Raw genomic sequence first — 17,570 nt, 5'->3', positions numbered from 1 at the left:
CAGGCACAGGCACGAATGGAGAGACAGAGAAGCGGGACCCATCCCCTCCATGCTGTCCCCTGCCTGGCCACACACCCCCAGTGCCCTGGAGCCTCGAGACAGCCCCCTGGGCCCCGGCCCCCAAAAACACCGTCAGAACCTACGTCCCAGACAGAGTTTTTATTGGATGCTGCCTCTTCTGGGGTGTGAGGAAGGAACCCTACAAACGGGCACCTGGGACAGACCCTCCAGCCAGCACTGGAGCGGCCGCCGGGTCACTGGGGGGGTGGCAGTGCTGAGCCCCCACAGCCCCCTGGCTCCGCTCCCCCACCCCTCCACCCACAAGCTCCGCAGCAGCGGCTCCGCCTCCGTCAGGGTGCAGGCCCCAGGCCCGGGCTGTCACTGGAGCCCTCTGTGGCCACGCTGGACGTCCTCTGGCCCTTCTGCAGTGTGTAGGCGGACGGCCCCAGACGTAGGATCTTCCCGCTGCCCAGGCACTCGTCCCCTTTGTAGAACACGGCGAACTGGGGGAACAGAAGCCGCATCACCTGCAATAGGACCCAGCCTCCAGGTGCCGAGCGGCCTGGATCTGCGCGGCTGGTCTAGCGCTGGGGAGGGCGGGCCCCGCACCGCCTCCCCTGCTTCCGTCCTCACCCCCCGGGGCCCAGGCCACAGGAGGGCCAGGGCGGGATCACACGGCAGCCAGGCCGCGTGCTCTTGATTGGGAGAGCAGCGCTAGGTGCAGGGCTGGCTGTGTGACCAGCACCCCCACACCTCTCTGCCCTCAGCCCCTCACTGTCTGGAAGAAGGGCAGGCAGTCTGTCCTTCCAGAGCATGAAGCCTCTACCACGAGCCTGCATCTCTGCAGGCCGAGCTGGTGCTAAGAAGGGCCACACACAGCTGCGGGGCCACAACCCCATCTGACCCGCCAGCCGGAGTCCAACTCACCTGTCCTGGGGCGAGCGCGCGCACAGCCTTCACGGCTGTCACCCACACGGTGCCGTCCTGGTTGAGGGTCAGCACGCAGGGCACTGGGTGGAAGACAAGGACCCTTGGAGGGGGCGCTGGCCTTGCTGAGTGCACAGCCTCAGGCCTTAGCCCCGGGGAGGAGCAGGAAGTGCAGACAAAGGGAGCTCGGGGCAGCAGCAGCCAGAGGGGCGCAGCACCGCCCAGCCGGGGCCAGGTGGGCACGCACACTACCTGCCACCCACCCGCCCGCTGGACCGAGGCCCCCACGCCCTTCCCAAGAACCCCCTGCATCCCGGACAAAGGAGGCTCAGCGGGCCTCAGTGCCCCCAGCCTGTCTGTGCGTAGGCAGAGGGCGAGGAGAGCTGAACGGGCTGTGTGATCTGGACACTGAGGCCCTCCCTGCCCCAGGTCTCACCCCCCGGCCTAACTGCCCTGGCCCACAGGTCCCTGAGCAGTCACCTAGCGCCATCTGGTGGCGGAAGCGGAAGTGACACTCCATCATCTTGTCGCGGACCAGGGCAGCAGGCGGCTCCTCCGCGATCCAGTGAACACGGCCAGTCCGCAGCAGGTCCCTGTACAGGGCCGGGTGGTCTGTCCGGGGGGCCTGCGGGACGGACCGTGAGGCTGTGGCGCCCTGCACCCTCAGTAGAGGGTCCCTGCCCCAAAGCCCCCTCGCTGCACTGCATTCACGACGGAAAACCACACTGACCCGGGGAGACACACGTGCATCCCTGGAGCCTCCCTAACCCTGTGCACATGAGCGCACAGTGAAAGCCAGCACGCGGTCCGCCCACGGCCTCATTCCTCTCGTCCCTGCCACACCCTGCCTGCCCAGCGCCCGGACACCCAGGCCAGCCACACTCCCACAGGGATCCCACCAAGCCCCACGTGGCTGGGGCCTCCTGGGGCCTCCACACACCCTGGCCTCCTAGCACCCAGCAGGGGCCCCGAGGCAGGATGGAGAACATCGAGTCCAGGACTCTCGGGCCCTAAGTAGACAAGGAGACCCACTCAGGGACCAGCCTTTCCCAAAACAAAAGACACTGCTGAACATCACACGAAAGTCACTTTAATTCAACCCGATCAGAATCGCTGTCCAGACTTCTGGACCAGGGCTCTCCCAGGAGGAGATGTCCCAGCCATGGTGGGTGGGGTCGCTGGCCCTCCACCCAGTCTAAGAACAGAGTGTGCGCTCAGCCAGGCTGCTCACCTCCAGCCCTGCCAAGACTGGGACTGGATCATTCTGCAGGGGACAGGGCCCCGGGCTTCACCTGCTACACACCAGCAGGACCTGCTGCCCGCCCCAATGCTGTGACACTAAAAATGTCCGCAGGCCCTGCTTAGGCACCAGGTCCCAGAGCTGCAGCAGGCGGCCTGGGCTGGCCCCAGCTCCGTCCTTGTCTGTTCAACAGCAACGCGCTGGGGCCCCTCGTGAGCAGGCCCGTCCCGGGCACTGACCACCCCATGTCCACACGGCCTTCCGCACACTACTTCAGCTTTGGGTCCGTCCGCTGTGTACAGTCAGAGAAGTGACATCTACTTACAGGGACTGACGTGATGATGGCCAGCGTGATGGGCATACAGGAAGAGCTAACAAATACCTTACACAAAACCTTTGGTAGCGGCGCCAATCCTGGAGGGTGCAGAGGAAAAGGCCCTGCAGAGCCCCCACCCTGCCTGCTCAGCTTCGTGGGCTCTGCCCGGCCCAGCCTCCATCACGTCCCCGCCGACTCACCACAAGCACGTCGCCCTTGGCACCATCCTTCTCCACCACGTACCAGGGCTCCCGTAAGCCTCCTATGTTGGCTCTTTGGCCCAAAGTGTACAGGAACCAGCCTACGGAGGCAATTTCTCAGTGAGGTGGGAGGAGTCCTCTCGCAAACATCCTGGTGGGACGGGGGATGGCAGGCAGGAGGCGCCCCTCTGTGGACCGCTTGAGGCAGCTGGGGTTAGGCTGTACCTCCCACCCCGCAAGGAGCAGTTCCAGCCACGGGGCCACCCAGCCTGCAGTAAGCAGGGCCCACTCCTTCAGGAGGTGGACCAAGTGCCCCGCCGGAAGCCACGAGCCCCTTGCTAAGCCTCCGTGGGCCTCACCGGCGAGCCTGCTCCCGTGTATCGACCACATGGGGCGGGGCCACCCGCACAGCCTCGCTCCCTCCGTGCCCAGTGCTCTCCAACCACCTCTGTGCACCTCCACCCCAACCCCCAGCAGCGCAAGACCCGGTGGGGGCCAGGGGACCTGCGGCGCCCAGGCTCAGCGCTCCCCTCCTGGACCAGGCTCTCCGAGGCTCTGGCCATCTCCTGCCGGGACAGGCTGGGAGCACCCTGCCGCTGTCCCCAGCAGGGCCGGCCCCTCCTCCTGCCTCAGGAACACTCGGTTCTCGGGGAGCCCGTGACATCTAAGCCCCACCCCCACACCGGCACCAGGAAGGGGCCTGTCATCAGGCCCCCACGGTGCAGCCCCACCTCTGCCCTCCCACCTGGGCACCTGACCTGTCCTCCCATGCCAGCCCAGCACAGACTGGGGGTGCCCAACCCAGAAGAATCTGCGAATGAGGAGCAGCAGCCCACCAGGAAGCAGGGTGGTCCCGGCTCTTCACACGCTCCTATGGAACTCGCGCTCTGCAGTCAACCTGACTCCTTCCCCCAGGGTGGAACTTTCCTGTAGCCTTCTATTCTCTCTCGCGTGCATGAACACCTGACTCGAGGTGAGGCTTGCTGAGCCAGGCGCACCCTCTATTACTGGCTGCAGCACCTGAGGAGCCACAAGAGATGCAGGCCCCTCCCTGTGGCCCTCCAACACCCCTGCTGCTCAGCAGGGCCTGGGGCACCCCGCCTGAACCCCCAGCACACAGGCGCGCCCCAAGCCTCAAGGCGCTCAGCATGAAAAGCAGCCCCAGATTGCGTCTCACCTTTATGTGTCCCCAGAACCTTGTTGTCTTCTATAGAAATAAACCGACCAGGTCGAGGCTGTAAATACTGGAAAACAAGGGCTCCATCACCAACAGCTCCAGGTTCAGAGCAGAAACAGGGCCCCAATCTTTCACATCAAAGAACACTCACCTCAAGGATGAAATTTTCAAAGTTCCTTTTACCAATAAAACAGATGCCCATGCTCTGAAACGAACGGAAGGCCAGGTATGAGATGAGCAGCCAGGCGGGGGTCCCACGCTCCATTTGGAGACCCCAGGCAAGGACTGGGTACAACACAGGGCTTCCCGGGGCTCACCCGCCCCGAGCCACCCCACCCTCTGGGCCAGGGCCCGGCTCCACTCCTCCAGGGCCACAGATACCAGTCAGAGCCACGCACAGACCTTGAGGGGCTTCTTTCAGGTCCCAGACAAGGACCCGGCGGCTACGCTTATAAGCAGCGCCACCGCCAGGACCGGCCGGGCCTGCGCTCGCTGCAGACCCTCAGGCCAGAGCGGGAGCAGGAAGCACAAGCCAGGCCATAGGGCGAGGTTGCAGTAGGGTCAGAGGTCGGGATCAGGGTCCCTTCCCAAGCTGACACGTGTAGCGTGAGACGAGCAAGTGGGAACGGCCGTCGCCCGGAGTCCTCGCCTACACTCTGCCTGTGTCTCCCTAGAACGGGGCCCCTGCCAGCAGCGACGCCCCTCAGCCCTACCTCCTTCTTCTGAAGCACGTGATGAAGTCTGTTCTCAGCAGCTATTTTCTTTACGAAATCTTTCGTTAGCTCCCCCAGGGGAAAGAGGGTTCTCCTGAGCGCCTCCTGGGGAACCTGGCTGAGAAAGAAGGTCTGGTCTTTAAAGCTGTCAGCTGCCTGGAGGAGTTTTACCGCTGCCAAGAGTAAAGAACAAAAGATGTTGCAGGAACAAAAACCACCATGCTCTGCTTTTAACAGTGTCCTTCCGTTTACTTTGACAGACGAGCCCTGGTCTGGCAGAAACAAAGATCAATACTCAACAGCACACTTCCAGAAAAAAGAGCTGCCATGGTTAAGAAAAATTCAAATCCCTAATTCATCTACTGTTGAAAAAATACACGGAAGGGAGATTTTACATGATAAGGGAATTTATTCCGGCTCATGTGTTAGGCTATGTTTTCAAAGATTAAACATCACATGACAAAAACATTATTAAGTATTAAGAAGAAAACAAAACGAGCCACATTTGGGAAAATCAAATGAGAAGCCTCACAGCAAACCCTACTGAGACAGTGTGGGCTGCGCTATTTCCATTGACCACAGGAGTTCACACCCTGGCTGCTCCTCACCTCCCGCCCCCAGTGGATGCCGACCACACTTCCCAGCAGCATCCGCTTCTCAACCCGCTTCCCTGCTTGGAGACATTGGACTGTTTGGAGTGCAAGCTGACGCCTGTCAGCCGCTCCTCTGAGGTTTCCCTAAAAGTCTGCGTGCGCGCTAAGTCACATCAGTCGTGTCTGACTCTGCGAGCCCACGGACTGCAGCCCGCCAGGCTCCTCTGTCCATGGGACTCTCCAGGCAAGAGTACTGGAGTGGGTTGCCGTGCCCTCCTCCACGGGATCTCCCAGCCCAGGGGTCTCTTACAGGAAGCCCGCATCTCTTACACCTCCTGCATTGGCAGATGGGTCCTCTACCACCTGGGAAGCCCCTCCAAAGGTCTGTTTCACTGTAAAGACTGTTCCCAGCTTGACGGCAGTGGTGCAGACCTCTGCCTGACCCTGGCCTTGGGACGGGGTTTGGAAAACAAGGTCCAGCTCTGCCTCTGGGCTGCTGGGTCCTGCCTGGCGTGTTACAGACCTTCTACAACCACGAACACTGGGTCCTCCGCCCTGCAGCTCAGTGGCCAATGGAGGAAACGGAGCGTGAGGCCAGCATCACGGCCGCTCTCCATGCGTCATGACCAGGGCTGGGCGAAGCCGCAGCAAGTTACACGCCAAGCTCACACCCGTGCAAAAGGCACAGAGAGCCCAGGCACAGCGTGTGGCCCAGCCCGTCACGTGCAATGTGCTCTCTGTGTGGCTGCTTATGTTTTCCTTCCGCGACCTCAAATTTGATCCTCATGTTAGCCCTATGACAGACAGGTTTATCCCCATCTTCAGGGAGGCTTAGATAGTTCAAGTGACCGCCCACAGGGGTGCAGGGAGACGAGGGCAGAGCTGGAAACTGAGCCCAATCACATGGGTTCCATTCCATCAGGTTTTATGTATAAAACAACAAAATCAAGTGAAAAGTGAAAAAGAGAGTCCAGTCAACCAGTCATCAGGTAGGCAGACTCATTTGCCAACTATTTTTGTTTCAAAACTAAATTTAAACAAACAACAAAAAAGCTATGATTTTTAAAAAAGAAAGCAAGTAGCCCTCGACCAGGAAGAGGGACCCCCACTAAGGGAGGGTTTGACGGCACCCAGAGCTCCCTTCAGCACCTTCCCTGCTCCGGGTTGGCCAGCGTGCCACCTGCCCCAAGATAGGTGAGGACACAGGCTGCCCCTGGGACAGGTAGGGCACAGGCGCTCCGGCTGGGCGCGCTGCCCTCTCCCCAAGGACTAAGGCCAGGAGGCTTCTTCCAGCCCCCAGGGCAATTCAGTCAGGACAAAATAAAAAGTCTGTCGTGTCTTGAAAACACGCAGAGAACAAAGACACTGCGGCACTGTTACAACAGCAACACAGACCAGAGCAGGCACTGTGCAATCAGGTCTGGTCAGCAAGGCCCCGCCAGCTCTGCGTGGCAGCACCTTTTCCAGGAGATAAGCAGGCGTGCTACACGACACAGACACGAATCCTTCATCTACTAGCGCCCCAAGAGCCGCGACCCCTGGGTCCTGGGGCCTGATTCCGCTGTGGAGCGCCTGGGCAGCAGGGCTGGGCGGCCACGGCCAGGCCCTCCCAGTGTGTGGGGTGGGGGGTTGCTTTCCTGGTGAGGGGTGCCTGGGAGTGTACAGGCAGCACCAGGGAGGGAAGCAGTCATGTCTCCCTCCGCCCGCCCCCACACCCTCCAGGGGACACAGTGCTGTGCGGGCGGCAGCAGGAGGCCTTCTCAACACCGGGAAAGCAGCGGCCTGGTCTGGGCCTGGTCAGCTCACTGATCTGTGGCCTCGGCTGCCGCGAGGTGGAGGGGAGGAGAGATCACAGGGCAGCTGAGCCGCGGCCTGTAACTGGGCCGGACAACATGGAGGACCAGGGAGGAGCAGAGACCGTGGAGTTGGGAGAACCAGGCTGGGTCCAGCCCCCGACCCAAGGTCCCCTTGCCAGCGATGCAGCCAAGCTTCCTCTCCTCAGGGAAGAGGACCCGGAGACCTGCCTGCTGGCCCTGCTAAGATGGGTGCAGAGAGGGGACACCTCTGGGGTCAGAGAGGGAGGCAGTGGACAGGAGGCAGGCCAGGGCAGGCCAGATCTGGAGAAGCATAGGTTCCCTATGGTCCTGCAGCCGAGGAAACTGTTTGCAGAACAACAGCCTTCCAGTCGACTGCTTGGCACTTTCTAGGCTGGCGACACCTCGTGCCCTTTGACACTGATAATTTATACACGTAATCTTCTGAAGCAAGCTGCCAGACCTGTGCCATGAATGTCAGGAGACAGCCTCATTTCACACTGAAGTATGTCACACCTCAATCTCGACAATGCAAGGCTGAGAACTGGGCCACTGTCGTCTGCTTTCCCCAGAACTGGGTTAAGTTTCCCAGCAGCCCTGCCTGGGCGCCCGCCTGAGCCAGCTGGAGGCCCCGCGGGGAATGACCCTTGAGGCAACTGTCCTTTTTTGAAGAGGAAACCAAAGCCAACGAGCTCGCCTGGAAAACACGGGGAGAAGTCGGGCAGAGCGTGCGGACAGCCCGCAGTCACTGCTTCGTTCCCGAATAGTTCAGCCCTGGCCTGGACACGTGTACTCACCGTTCCTAACTTCAAACCGGTTTCTGAAGAGCCCTTCCGGCCTCTTGGTGTGCTTCTGCTGGAACACCTCTTCATCCTCCAGGGACGTTCTTGCGTAGTGACCTGTCGCCACCGCATCTGCGCCTGGGAGGTTTTTAAAGCACGAGGGTCAGAGTTTAGGAGTGCACTTGCTGGCCTCGGTCAGTCCGAGCCCAGGATGCTCCATGGGGCAGAGGTGCCAGGTCTCACACCAGGCGGTCTGCGCAGGGGACCCGCCCCGCTCCCCAAATGCCCAGATCCCAGGGAAGAGACACACTCCTGGGATTCTGTTAAACAGGTAGTCTTTGAAGTCTCTAAACTGATAAAATCTTAGCTACAAGCTTTCGCTGCATCTCTAAGAGCCTTTCAAAAGTTAGTGTCGGGAATTCCCTGGGAGTTCAGTGCTTAGGACCCAGTGCTTTCACTCCCAGTGCCCAGGCTCAATGCCTGATCAGGGACTTAAGAACCCACAAGCCACATGTCCAAAAAAAAGTTAACATCTATTTATTCATTCTAGCTTAATAGAAAGGAAAACGTCAAACATGTACACAAAGGTTTAAGTACAAAAGCTCATTTCAGTGCTTTTTATACTAAGGAAAAACTGGAAACAACCAAAATGTTTAACACCAGGAGACTCTGAATAAAGCACCTCTGCACAGTAACAGCGCCACACACACAGAATCTCTAACGGCGCTGGGGAGACACCTATGATATCGTCCAGCAGAGGAAGAAAGTGCAGGATCCCACTCTCCTCAGTGTGCAGGGAGACCGGAAGACAAGCAACAGAAAGCCTTTCTTTCTGACTCTGGGAGGAAATTACAGACGACACTTTCCCTCCTCTTCTTTTGCTTGTAAGTTTCAAACTTTCTTTAATAAATGCATGGACCATGGAAAAAGCAAGAGAGTTCCAGAAAAACATCTCTTTCTGCTTTACTGACTATGCCAAAGCCTTTCACTGTGTGGATCACAATAAACTGTGGAAAATTCTGAAAGAGATGGGAATACCAGACCACCTGACCTGCCTCTTGAGAAATCTGTATGCAGGTCAGGAAGCAACAGTTAGAACTGGACATGGAACAACAGACTGGTTCCAAATAGGAAAAGGAGTACGTCAAGGCTGTATATTGTCACCCTGCTTATTTAACTTCTATGCAGAGTACATCATGAGAAACGCTGGGCTGGATGAAGCACAAGCTGGAATCAAGATTGCCAGGAGAAATATCAGTCACCTCAGATATGCAGATGACACCACCCTTATGGCAGAAAGTGAAGAGGAACTAAAAAGCCTCTTGATGAAAGTGAAAGAGGAGAGTGAAAAAGTTGGCTTAAAGCTCAACATTCAGAAAATGAAGATCATGGCATCTGGTCCCATCACTTCATGGGAAATAGATGGGGAAACAGTGGAAACAGTGTCAGACTTTATTTTTTAGGGCTCCAAAATCACTGCAGATGGTGACTACAGCCATGAAATTAAAAGACACTTACTCCTTGGAAGAAAAGTTATTACCAACCTAGATAGCATATTCAAAAGCAGAGACATTACTTTCCCTACAAAGGTCCGTCTAGTCAAGGCGGAACATAGTTTTTCCTGTGGTCATGTATGGATGTGAGAGTTGGACTGTGAAGAAGGCTGAGCGCCGAAGAATTGATGCTTTTGAACTGTGGTGTTGGAGAAGACTCTTGAGAGTCCCTTGGACTGCAAGGAGATCCAACCAGTCCATTCTGAAGGAGATCAGCCCTGGGATTTCTTTGGAAGGAATGATGCTAAAGCTGAAACTCCAGTACTTTGGCCACCTCGTGCGAAGAGTTGACTCATTGGAAAAGACTCTGATGCTGGGAGGGATTGGGGGCGGGAGGAGAAGGGGACGACAGAGGATGAGATGGCTGGATGGCATCACGGACTCGATGGACGTGAGTCTGAGTGAACTCTGGGAGTTGGTGATGGACAGGGAGGCCTGACGTGCTGCGATTCATGGGGTGGCAAAGAGTCGGACACGACTGAGCGACTGAACTGAACTGAATAAATGCATATTACTTTTATCACAGTGAAGGACCATCCAGTAAAATCAATTTCTTCTTTCCACACTATGAAAAAAGTGGAAGAACCTACCAAAGCATATACTAATCCAGAGGCCATGCACTGTGTGAAAACTTCACAGACATTCAGGATTGTGAGACTGTTTCCTGGAAGCTGCAGCAAAACTGACCCAGTCCTTAACCAAAGAATTGTTTAGTCGCTAAGTTGTGTCCAGCTCTTTGTGACCCCACAGACTGCAGGCTGCCAAGCTCCTCTGTCCATGGGATTCTCCATGCAAGAATACTGGAGTGGGTTGCCATTTCCTTCTCCAGGGATCTTCCTGACCCAGGGATCAAACCCACGTCTCCTTTCTTGGCAGGCGAATTCTTCACCACTGAGCCAACAGGGAAGCCCAGTTAATCAGTTGTTGTTGTTCAGTTGCTCAGTCGTGTCTGACTCTTTGCGACCCCCTGGACGGCAGCACGCCAGGCCTCCCTGTCCTTCACCATCTCCCAGAGCTTGCTCAAACTCATGTCCATTGCATCGGTGATGCCAACCATCTCATCCTCTGTCGTCCCCTTCTCCTCCTGCCTTCAGTCTTTCCCAGCATCAGGGTCTTTTTCAATGAGTGAGCTCTTCGCATCAAGATTGGAACTTCAGCTTCAGCATCCAATGAATATTCAGGACTTATTTCCTTTAGGATTGACTGGTTTGATCTCCTTGCAGTCCAAGGGACTCTCAAGAGTCTTCTCTAGCACCACAGTTCAAAAGTATCAATTCTGCCTGGCTCAGCTGTGATTCTCACTCCGGAGCTGGAGGAAAAATACTTGCCCAATGCTGGGTGAGCCCTTCAAATTTAAGCTTTACATCCTCAGATCCAGCAGATACATGCTGAAACCAACCTCAGCTCCTGGATATCTCATGATTTGTAAAAAGATAAATGAAGATAATTCAAATCACTTACCAAGGTTATCCACAGCATAATTAAAAAAACAGCGGAATTTGATATGCTTGTTGCAGACTATGTCAGGATTAGGGGTTCTTCCTTTTTCATATTCATTTAAAAAATCACTGGAATGAAAAGAAAAGCCTTTTTATTTCTAAGTGTCAAACATCCTATGGAAAAATAAATCAGGTACATGACTTGCTTAGAGTTTCTCCCTGTTTTACTAAAACTGTAATTTTCTGCAAGATAGGAGCTTCAGTACAGAATCATTTTCAGTATTTTCATCAAACATTTGTTTAAAGCCAGCTGCACTTCCCATCTGAATCTGCACTCACCAGGCACCGAGGCCCATTGCGCCATTTCCCAAAGTAAAAGCCAGGGAACCCCATTCGAGAACCAACCAGGGCGCCTGCTGAGGTGCAGGTTGCAAGGCCCCGCCCAGCCTCGAGTGTCTGTTCAACCAGCACCCTAGCTGGTTCCTCAGCCCGACACTGACAGCCCAGGGGTTCTATCCTCAGGGACCAGCCATAGCCGGCCTTCCAGAGCAGACCTGAGCCCTCGTTCTCTCATGCTAATTTAGCAGCAGAAACATCTCAAGGTTCAAGAGATGTTAAAGAGACTTCTGGCATGTGGCACAGTAATAGGAACAAGGGCTGGGGTGCTCCGGATGCAGGCCTGGCTTCCAACCCAGACTTCCGAGGGGTGGCCGAGGCCTCCCACATGTGGTCTCCAGCACCGCGGCCTGAAAAGAGAAAGCGCTGGCTGGCATTAGCCTGGCTGACCCCGGCAGGACTGCTGTGGAGAGGGCCCGCGCTACATCGGGAGCCCCCCACCTGAACACGTCATTCCAGTACTCCTTCACGTAGGACACCTGGCGGAAGGGGATGTCCAGGATCCGGCACACTCTGTAGGCATCCTCGCAGTCTCTGTCGGCAGTGCAAATGCCGCGCTCGTCCAGGGAGTCCCAGTTCTTCATAAACACCCCTGTCACCTGGTAACCTGGGGGGAGGAGTGGAGGGCAAAGTCAAGAGAGGATGTAGCATCAACCTGGTGGAAAAGGCAGTGCCTCCTGGGCTCTCCTGCGCCTCTGTGCACTGGGGCTGGCTGTCCCTCCCGCCGCCACATGGCCTGCAGCGCTCTGACCACATCTTAATGCAAACCGCCCCTGACGCTCTGGCAGGGGCTCCCACCCTGACCCTCTGCTGCACTCGGTAAAGGCCTCCATCATCACAACACCCTGTGGGGCTGAACTGACAGTGAGCATCCGGAGGTGTGAGCATCCCGGAGGTGTGGACGAGATGGCATCTTTCCATCTTCACGTCCCCATGCTGTGTCAACATATAGAGAGACTTAGCAATGTGACTGGATGAAAGAAAAGCAGAAATTCTACACAATTTTTCAAAACAAATAAAAACCGCCATTCAGTTATCAGAAAAGTAAACTCAATTCAAAAGTTATTTCCAATTACCCAGTAAGAATTAGATTTTAAGTCATCAGACATAAAGACATAAAAAATTTTGGTTGCTTTATCACAGGGCTTTCCTGGTGGCTCAGATGGTAAAGAATCTGCCTGTAATGCAAGAGACCCAGGTTCAACCTCTGGGCCGGGAAGATCCCTTGGAGAAGAGAATGACAACCCGCTCCAGTATTCTTACCTGGAGAATTCCATGGACAGAGGAGCCTGGCAGGCTACAGTCCTTGGGGTCGCAAAGAGTTGGACGTGACTGAGCGACTAACACACACACACAGGCACACACATCTATATACTTTGAGACCTGTTTTTCCCCTTTTCTGTTGCAGACAAAGTACCAAACCAAACGTGGGGGAGACCAACTTTCTAAGTACACAGGTGTCTACCACATATGAGAAACGTTTCTTTTGGGCCGGCTGAATGTAATGAAAGACAGGGCACCGGACTGTAAAAGCTTTAACACGGTATTCCAAAGAGCAGAGACTCGGTGACAAAGCTCTGCCAAACACTAAAAGGCTGCCTGCGCAAGGCCACTAGCCCCACCCCAGCAGGTCCTCCCTTCTCTGCTTCCCACATCCCCGGATCCTGCCTCCCTGACAGTGCACCCTACATTGGGCTCCCGCTGTTCCTGTGCGCGCCCCTGCAGCTACTAAAGTGAGGCACTCTGCCGCCTGCCAGGGCCGTCTCACACACCCATGTGTCCCCAGAGCCCGGCAGTGCCCAGCACAGAACAAGGGCTTACGCAGAACAAATACACAACTCCACCCCCAGAGCTTAAAACACCCCCCCTTCCATGGCCTCATGTGCCTGATCATCCTTCTCCTGGAGACGTGACCACTCACGTGGCGGAGGCCCTGGCGCTCCAGGAGGCCACAGCGCTTCGGAGGCACGTGGCAGAACATGCACCTCCGACGAGACTGGAAGAGACCTCCATGTCGAGCGGAGGACCTGCTGCTTCTCTGCTCTGCCCCTCAGCTTCCCGCCCGGAGGAGCAAAACCCAAGGAAGCTGGTCTGTGAAGCTGCTCAGCCTGGATTCTGGGAAGGAGCACTAGCCTTCCTGAAGGAGTAAGATAACCTAACTAGTCTCCCCAGGGATGTCTGCCACCATCGCCCCAGACGTGTCGCCGCCTAGTCAGAACCCTTGGAGGGCTCTGCACTGTCTCCCACAGCACACTCTGAAGCCCGGAACAGAACACTCTCCACAAGCAGCGCTCAGCCTCCTCTCTGCCTCACTCTCCCTCCCAGACCCAGCCAGCACTTCTGTGCCTGAGCTTTGCACCTGCTGTCGACTCCGCCAGAAACGCTTCCTCCTTACCTCCTGAGCCCCAGCCTTTGCTTAGGGAACTCCTCCTCCTCCTCCCCCTCCAAGTGGTGATACCACGGATGAGAGGATCTTAGGTCTCTCATCTTCCAGGTTGCTACCTCCTAGATGAATAAACCTTTCTCTGCTCCAAACTCAAAACTTCAGTGTGTCTGGCCTCACTGTGCCACTGAACATATGAACTTGGCTTTGACAGTAGTCTCAGCGCAAACACCACCATCTCTGTGATGCTTTGATTCCCTTCCCCATCGCAAGTATGTATGCTCACAGTCTGTCTCTACTTGTATTTGACACTTTTTATTACACCTTTTGTGACAGTTTGGTTATTAATACGAACTAATAACCTCTACTGCTGAGTGCCTAACGTGTGCTGGGCACTGGGGTAAAGGCTTTGTGTGTCCTGTTATTTATTACTACTACCTCCAGTAACTTCCCTAGTGGCTCAGACAGTAAAAGCGTCTGCCTACAATGCGGGAGACCTGGGTTCGATCCCTGGGTCGGAAAAATCCCCTGGAGAAGGAAACGGCAACCCACTCCAGTACTCTTGCCTAGAAAATCCCATGGATGGAGGAGCCTGGTGGGCTGCAGTTCATGGGGTCACAAAGAGTCGGACACGACTGAGTGACTTCACTTTCTTTCACTTTCACCTCCAGTAACCCTGGGAGGTAGGCGGTGCCTCCATTTTACAAACAGGAAGAGCTTGAATCACTTGTCAGGAACCTGGGGTTCCCTCTGCATTCCAAGTGCCTAAGAACGAAAGACGCCTCAGCAACAGAGGACCTACGAGCGCCACTAGGTACTGGAGAGCTCCCAACGGGAGCGGGTCACACGGACGGAGAGTCAGATGGGCAGTGAGCCTCGGCTCCCGACCGGGGGCGCCCGACAGGCGCCTGAGGAACCGGAAGCGCTCCTGCGCAGTCTGTCACCCACCGAGTGGAAAGCACAGCCGCGACTTGATAAGCCCGTCGGGACTGGTCGCACACGTAGCCAGACGGCCACGTCGCGTGTCGTGGAGATAAGGGCCTCCACGGAGGCTGCGGCGCTCCTCAGGCCTGGGCTGAGTGCGGACGCCGCCGCCGCCGCCGCGGGGGCAAGGCCTCGGGGCCGGGGAGAAACGCGGCCGCCCGGAGTCGGAGGCCCACTCTCCCCTGCTCGACCCCGGCGGCAACTGGGGGCCTGACCGCTCCCCGACAGGCGGAGCGGCGGCCGCGCGCTCTCCGACCCCCAGGCGCAGAGTGAGGGCCGGGGCGCCGCGCCGCCAGGCGGGGCTCTCCGAGAAGGGGCCGCTCGGGGGCGGCCGGGTCACTCGGCCTCCTCACCTCTCCGCCTCAGCAGCAGCGCTGCCACCGCGCTGTCCACGCCGCCGGAGACGGCGCACACGACGTGCCGAGCCGCCTGCATCGACAGCGGCCGATTCCCCTCACTGCCGCCGTCGCTTCCGCTCCTAGCCGGAAGTCCCGCCCTCCCCTGGCGGCGAGAGCGCAGGAGGCCCGGGCGGAAGCGGGTGCTCAGCGCCCTGCGTTCCTCCCTGCCCGCTGCTCCCAGGCGGGCCTGTGACCACGCCCCCTGAACTCCTGGCTCTGGCTTACCTCTCTGTTGGCAGCTGCGGACACACTAAGCGCTTCCTACGCGCGCGCGCGCGCGTGTGTGCGTTCCCAGCACACACAGGTGTGTGTGTGATGTCAACTACAAATTGGCACTTACCAAGAGCATTGCCAAGGTCTGAACAACAAAGGCATTTGCCATCTGCCTCCACGGAGATTGAACCCCATGCAGCTAAAATAGCTCTTGACCTTCAACAACCCCTGAGGGAGTTGTGTGGAGTGAGGCGCTCTGTGCTCCAGGGAATCTGGAGGGACAGGTCTTTGGTTGGCTGTTTTTAGGAACATATTTTATGATCTCCATCCTGGCATCTCCTCCTATCTAGAGAAGCACCAAATCCCTTCAAGGTGACATCAGATCCTCAGGACTAACAAAAACCTTGTGTAAATTGGGTGTTTCCTGGGATTGAACTCCCCCTTCACCAAAACCTTATATATTGACTTTCCCCCACTGCCGCTTTGGAGCAGTCTCTCAGAGCTGTCTGAGATGCTGCCTCCCGGCTGCAGCCCTCCCTCATTTTGCCCCAGATAAAACTTCACTTGCAACTCTCAAGTTGTACATCTTTTTTAGTCAACAGTGACTTAGGAGGGCGCCCAGTGAACAGGCTGCCAAACGACTGAAGAGTGTGATGTCGCCCCGGGGGTGTGGTGTCGAGCTGGGGGCTTCTGGAAGTGGGTACGGGCCTTCCCTTAGCTGACCAGAAGGGGAGGGTGAGCAGGCGGAGGGCCCAGCCCTGAGTGAAGGGCCCTGGGCCTGGGGACAGCGTGGGGCCAGACCCAGCAGGGCCAGGGTGCCTGCCGACCCCAGTTCAGTTCCAGGGGAGCTGCTCATGGCCGCGCTGCGGACAGGCGCTGAGAGCCCGGTGGGGGCTGCTAGGTCAAGCGTCGTCATCCGCGCTGGTCCTGCTGCTCTCTGCTTCCAAAATCAGTGCTCACGAATGGCAGAAAGGCAAACTGCCTTTAGTCCAATGCCAGCAGTCTGGGGGAAGTGGCGGGCTCTCTGTCCCCCAACAACCACCTCCGGAGATTCTGCTCGGTTATGAGTTTTTGAAGGGGAGCAGAGAAGTAGTTTCAGTCACTGAGACAGGGGGTCAGTCACCAGTAGTTTTTTCCAAATTTTTTATTTACTGACTTATGGCTGCGCTGGGTTCACTGCTGCGCACTGGCCTTCTCTAGTTGTGGTGCCCAGGCTTGCCACTGCAGTGGCTTTCCCTAGAGTACAGACAGCCTCTAGGGCATCAGGGCTTAGTTGCATGTGGCATCTTCCCAGAAAAGGGATTAAACTCGTGTCCCTTACACTGACTAGCAGGTGAATTCTCAACCACTGGACCACCAGGGAAATCTTATTTTTCCTGTTTAAAACTGCTGAAAATGTTAGGGTTTCCCTTGTGGCTCAGCTGGTAAAGAATCCACCTGCAATGTGGGAGACCTGGATGCGATCCCTGGATTGGGAAGATCCCCTGGAGAAGGGTAAGGCTACCCACTCCAGTATCCCGGCCTGGAGAATTCCACAGACTGTAAAGTCCATGGGGTCGAAAAGAGTTGGACATGACTGAGCAACTTTCACTTTCAGATAACTGCTGGGGCGGTTGACAAAACTGATTTCAGGTAGGACTTGAACCATGGTTTAAAAAAAGCTGGGGAGGAAGTACACTAGAGATGCAGATGATTTTTATTTTTGTTTGTTTACTTTTGGCCACATGGCATGTGGGATCTTAGTTCCCCGACCAGGGATGGAACCCACGCAGCCAAAGGAAACTCGGAGTCTTAACCACTGGGCCACCAGGGAAATCCTGCCGATGGTTTTTTAAATCAGGTAAATAATATACACACCAAAGCTTGGCATTAAAATCACATTAGGTTAACAGTGGACATTAATGTCTAAATGTGGATAATTCTTAAGACAAGTCATTTTCTTGAGAACAGGAGTAGTTTTGAGTTCAGAGTAAAGGAATTCCCTGGCAGTCCCGTGGGTAAGTTCTCCACACTTCCACTGCAGGGAACTCGGGTTTGATCCCCGATTGAGGAACTAGGATCCCACATAAGGAAGAAAAAAAAAGAGTCTAGAGTGAAATGAGGGAGGCCCCATGTCCCCGTTTCTGAGACGAGAAGCAGGAAATGCCAACTGAGAGTGCCAAGAGCAGGAGGCGTAAGCGGGGCCCTGCAGGGAAACAGAAAAAGGACTGCATTTCAGAATAAGGCGTCAGGAAACCCCGACAAGGGGGCAATGGCATCTTGCATTTCTCGGGAGAGATGACACCTGGCCTTCAGAGGACTTCAGAGTGAGCATTCGTTTAGCTGAGGCTGTTGGCCGGCCCAGCTGATGTCACTGGACTTTGGGCTGTCTGGGAGACCCCGCCCGCCTGAGGCAGAGTCCAGTATCATGCCCAGCACATGGCCTTGGGGTTAGGAGAGCTG

The 17,570-nt window shown here is 56.3% G+C and overlaps 1 protein-coding gene across 3 annotated transcripts; it reads right to left on the bottom strand.

Moving 5' to 3' along the window:
• Window positions 1–250: 250 nt before the first annotated feature.
• On the bottom strand, window positions 251–14,978 carry TRMU (tRNA mitochondrial 2-thiouridylase). Of its 3 annotated transcripts, XM_068970494.1 has the most exons (11): window positions 14,871–14,978; window positions 11,592–11,757; window positions 10,777–10,883; window positions 7,778–7,900; window positions 4,574–4,746; window positions 4,012–4,065; window positions 3,861–3,927; window positions 2,684–2,784; window positions 1,408–1,552; window positions 928–1,010; window positions 251–503 (listed from the first exon to the last, which is right to left on the bottom strand). In XM_068970494.1, the coding sequence occupies exons 1-11, from the start codon at window positions 14,950–14,952 to the stop codon at window positions 351–353; spliced, it is 1,254 nt and encodes a 417-aa protein (XP_068826595.1). In that variant the 5' UTR covers window positions 14,953–14,978; the 3' UTR covers window positions 251–350. The 3 variants fall into 3 exon arrangements, with proteins under 3 accessions (XP_068826595.1, XP_068826596.1, XP_068826598.1); XM_068970495.1 differs by lacking the exon at window positions 928–1,010; XM_068970497.1 differs by lacking the exon at window positions 14,871–14,978 and having other exon boundaries at window positions 4,574–4,687; window positions 11,592–11,717.
• Between the last annotated feature and the right edge of the window lie 2,592 nt (window positions 14,979–17,570).

This window comes from Capricornis sumatraensis, chromosome 4, assembly GCF_032405125.1.
Source record: "Capricornis sumatraensis isolate serow.1 chromosome 4, serow.2, whole genome shotgun sequence".
Lineage (NCBI taxonomy): Eukaryota > Metazoa > Chordata > Mammalia > Artiodactyla > Bovidae > Capricornis > Capricornis sumatraensis.
Note: the sequence above shows the minus strand (reverse complement) of the source record. Positions and strands in the feature narration are given on the sequence as shown.

Coding starts and splice junctions, on each gene's coding strand:
- TRMU (XM_068970494.1), bottom strand. CDS start 14,952: ATGCAGGCGGCTCGGCACGTCGTGTGCGCCGTCTCCGGCGGCGTGGAC. Junction 4,066..4,573: donor ACGTGCTTCAGAAGAAGGAG/GTAGGGCTGAGG, acceptor CGTTCGTTTCAG/AGCATGGGCATCTGTTTTAT. Junction 2,785..3,860: donor GGTTCTGGGGACACATAAAG/GTGAGACGCAAT, acceptor TTGCCTCCGTAG/GCTGGTTCCTGTACACTTTG.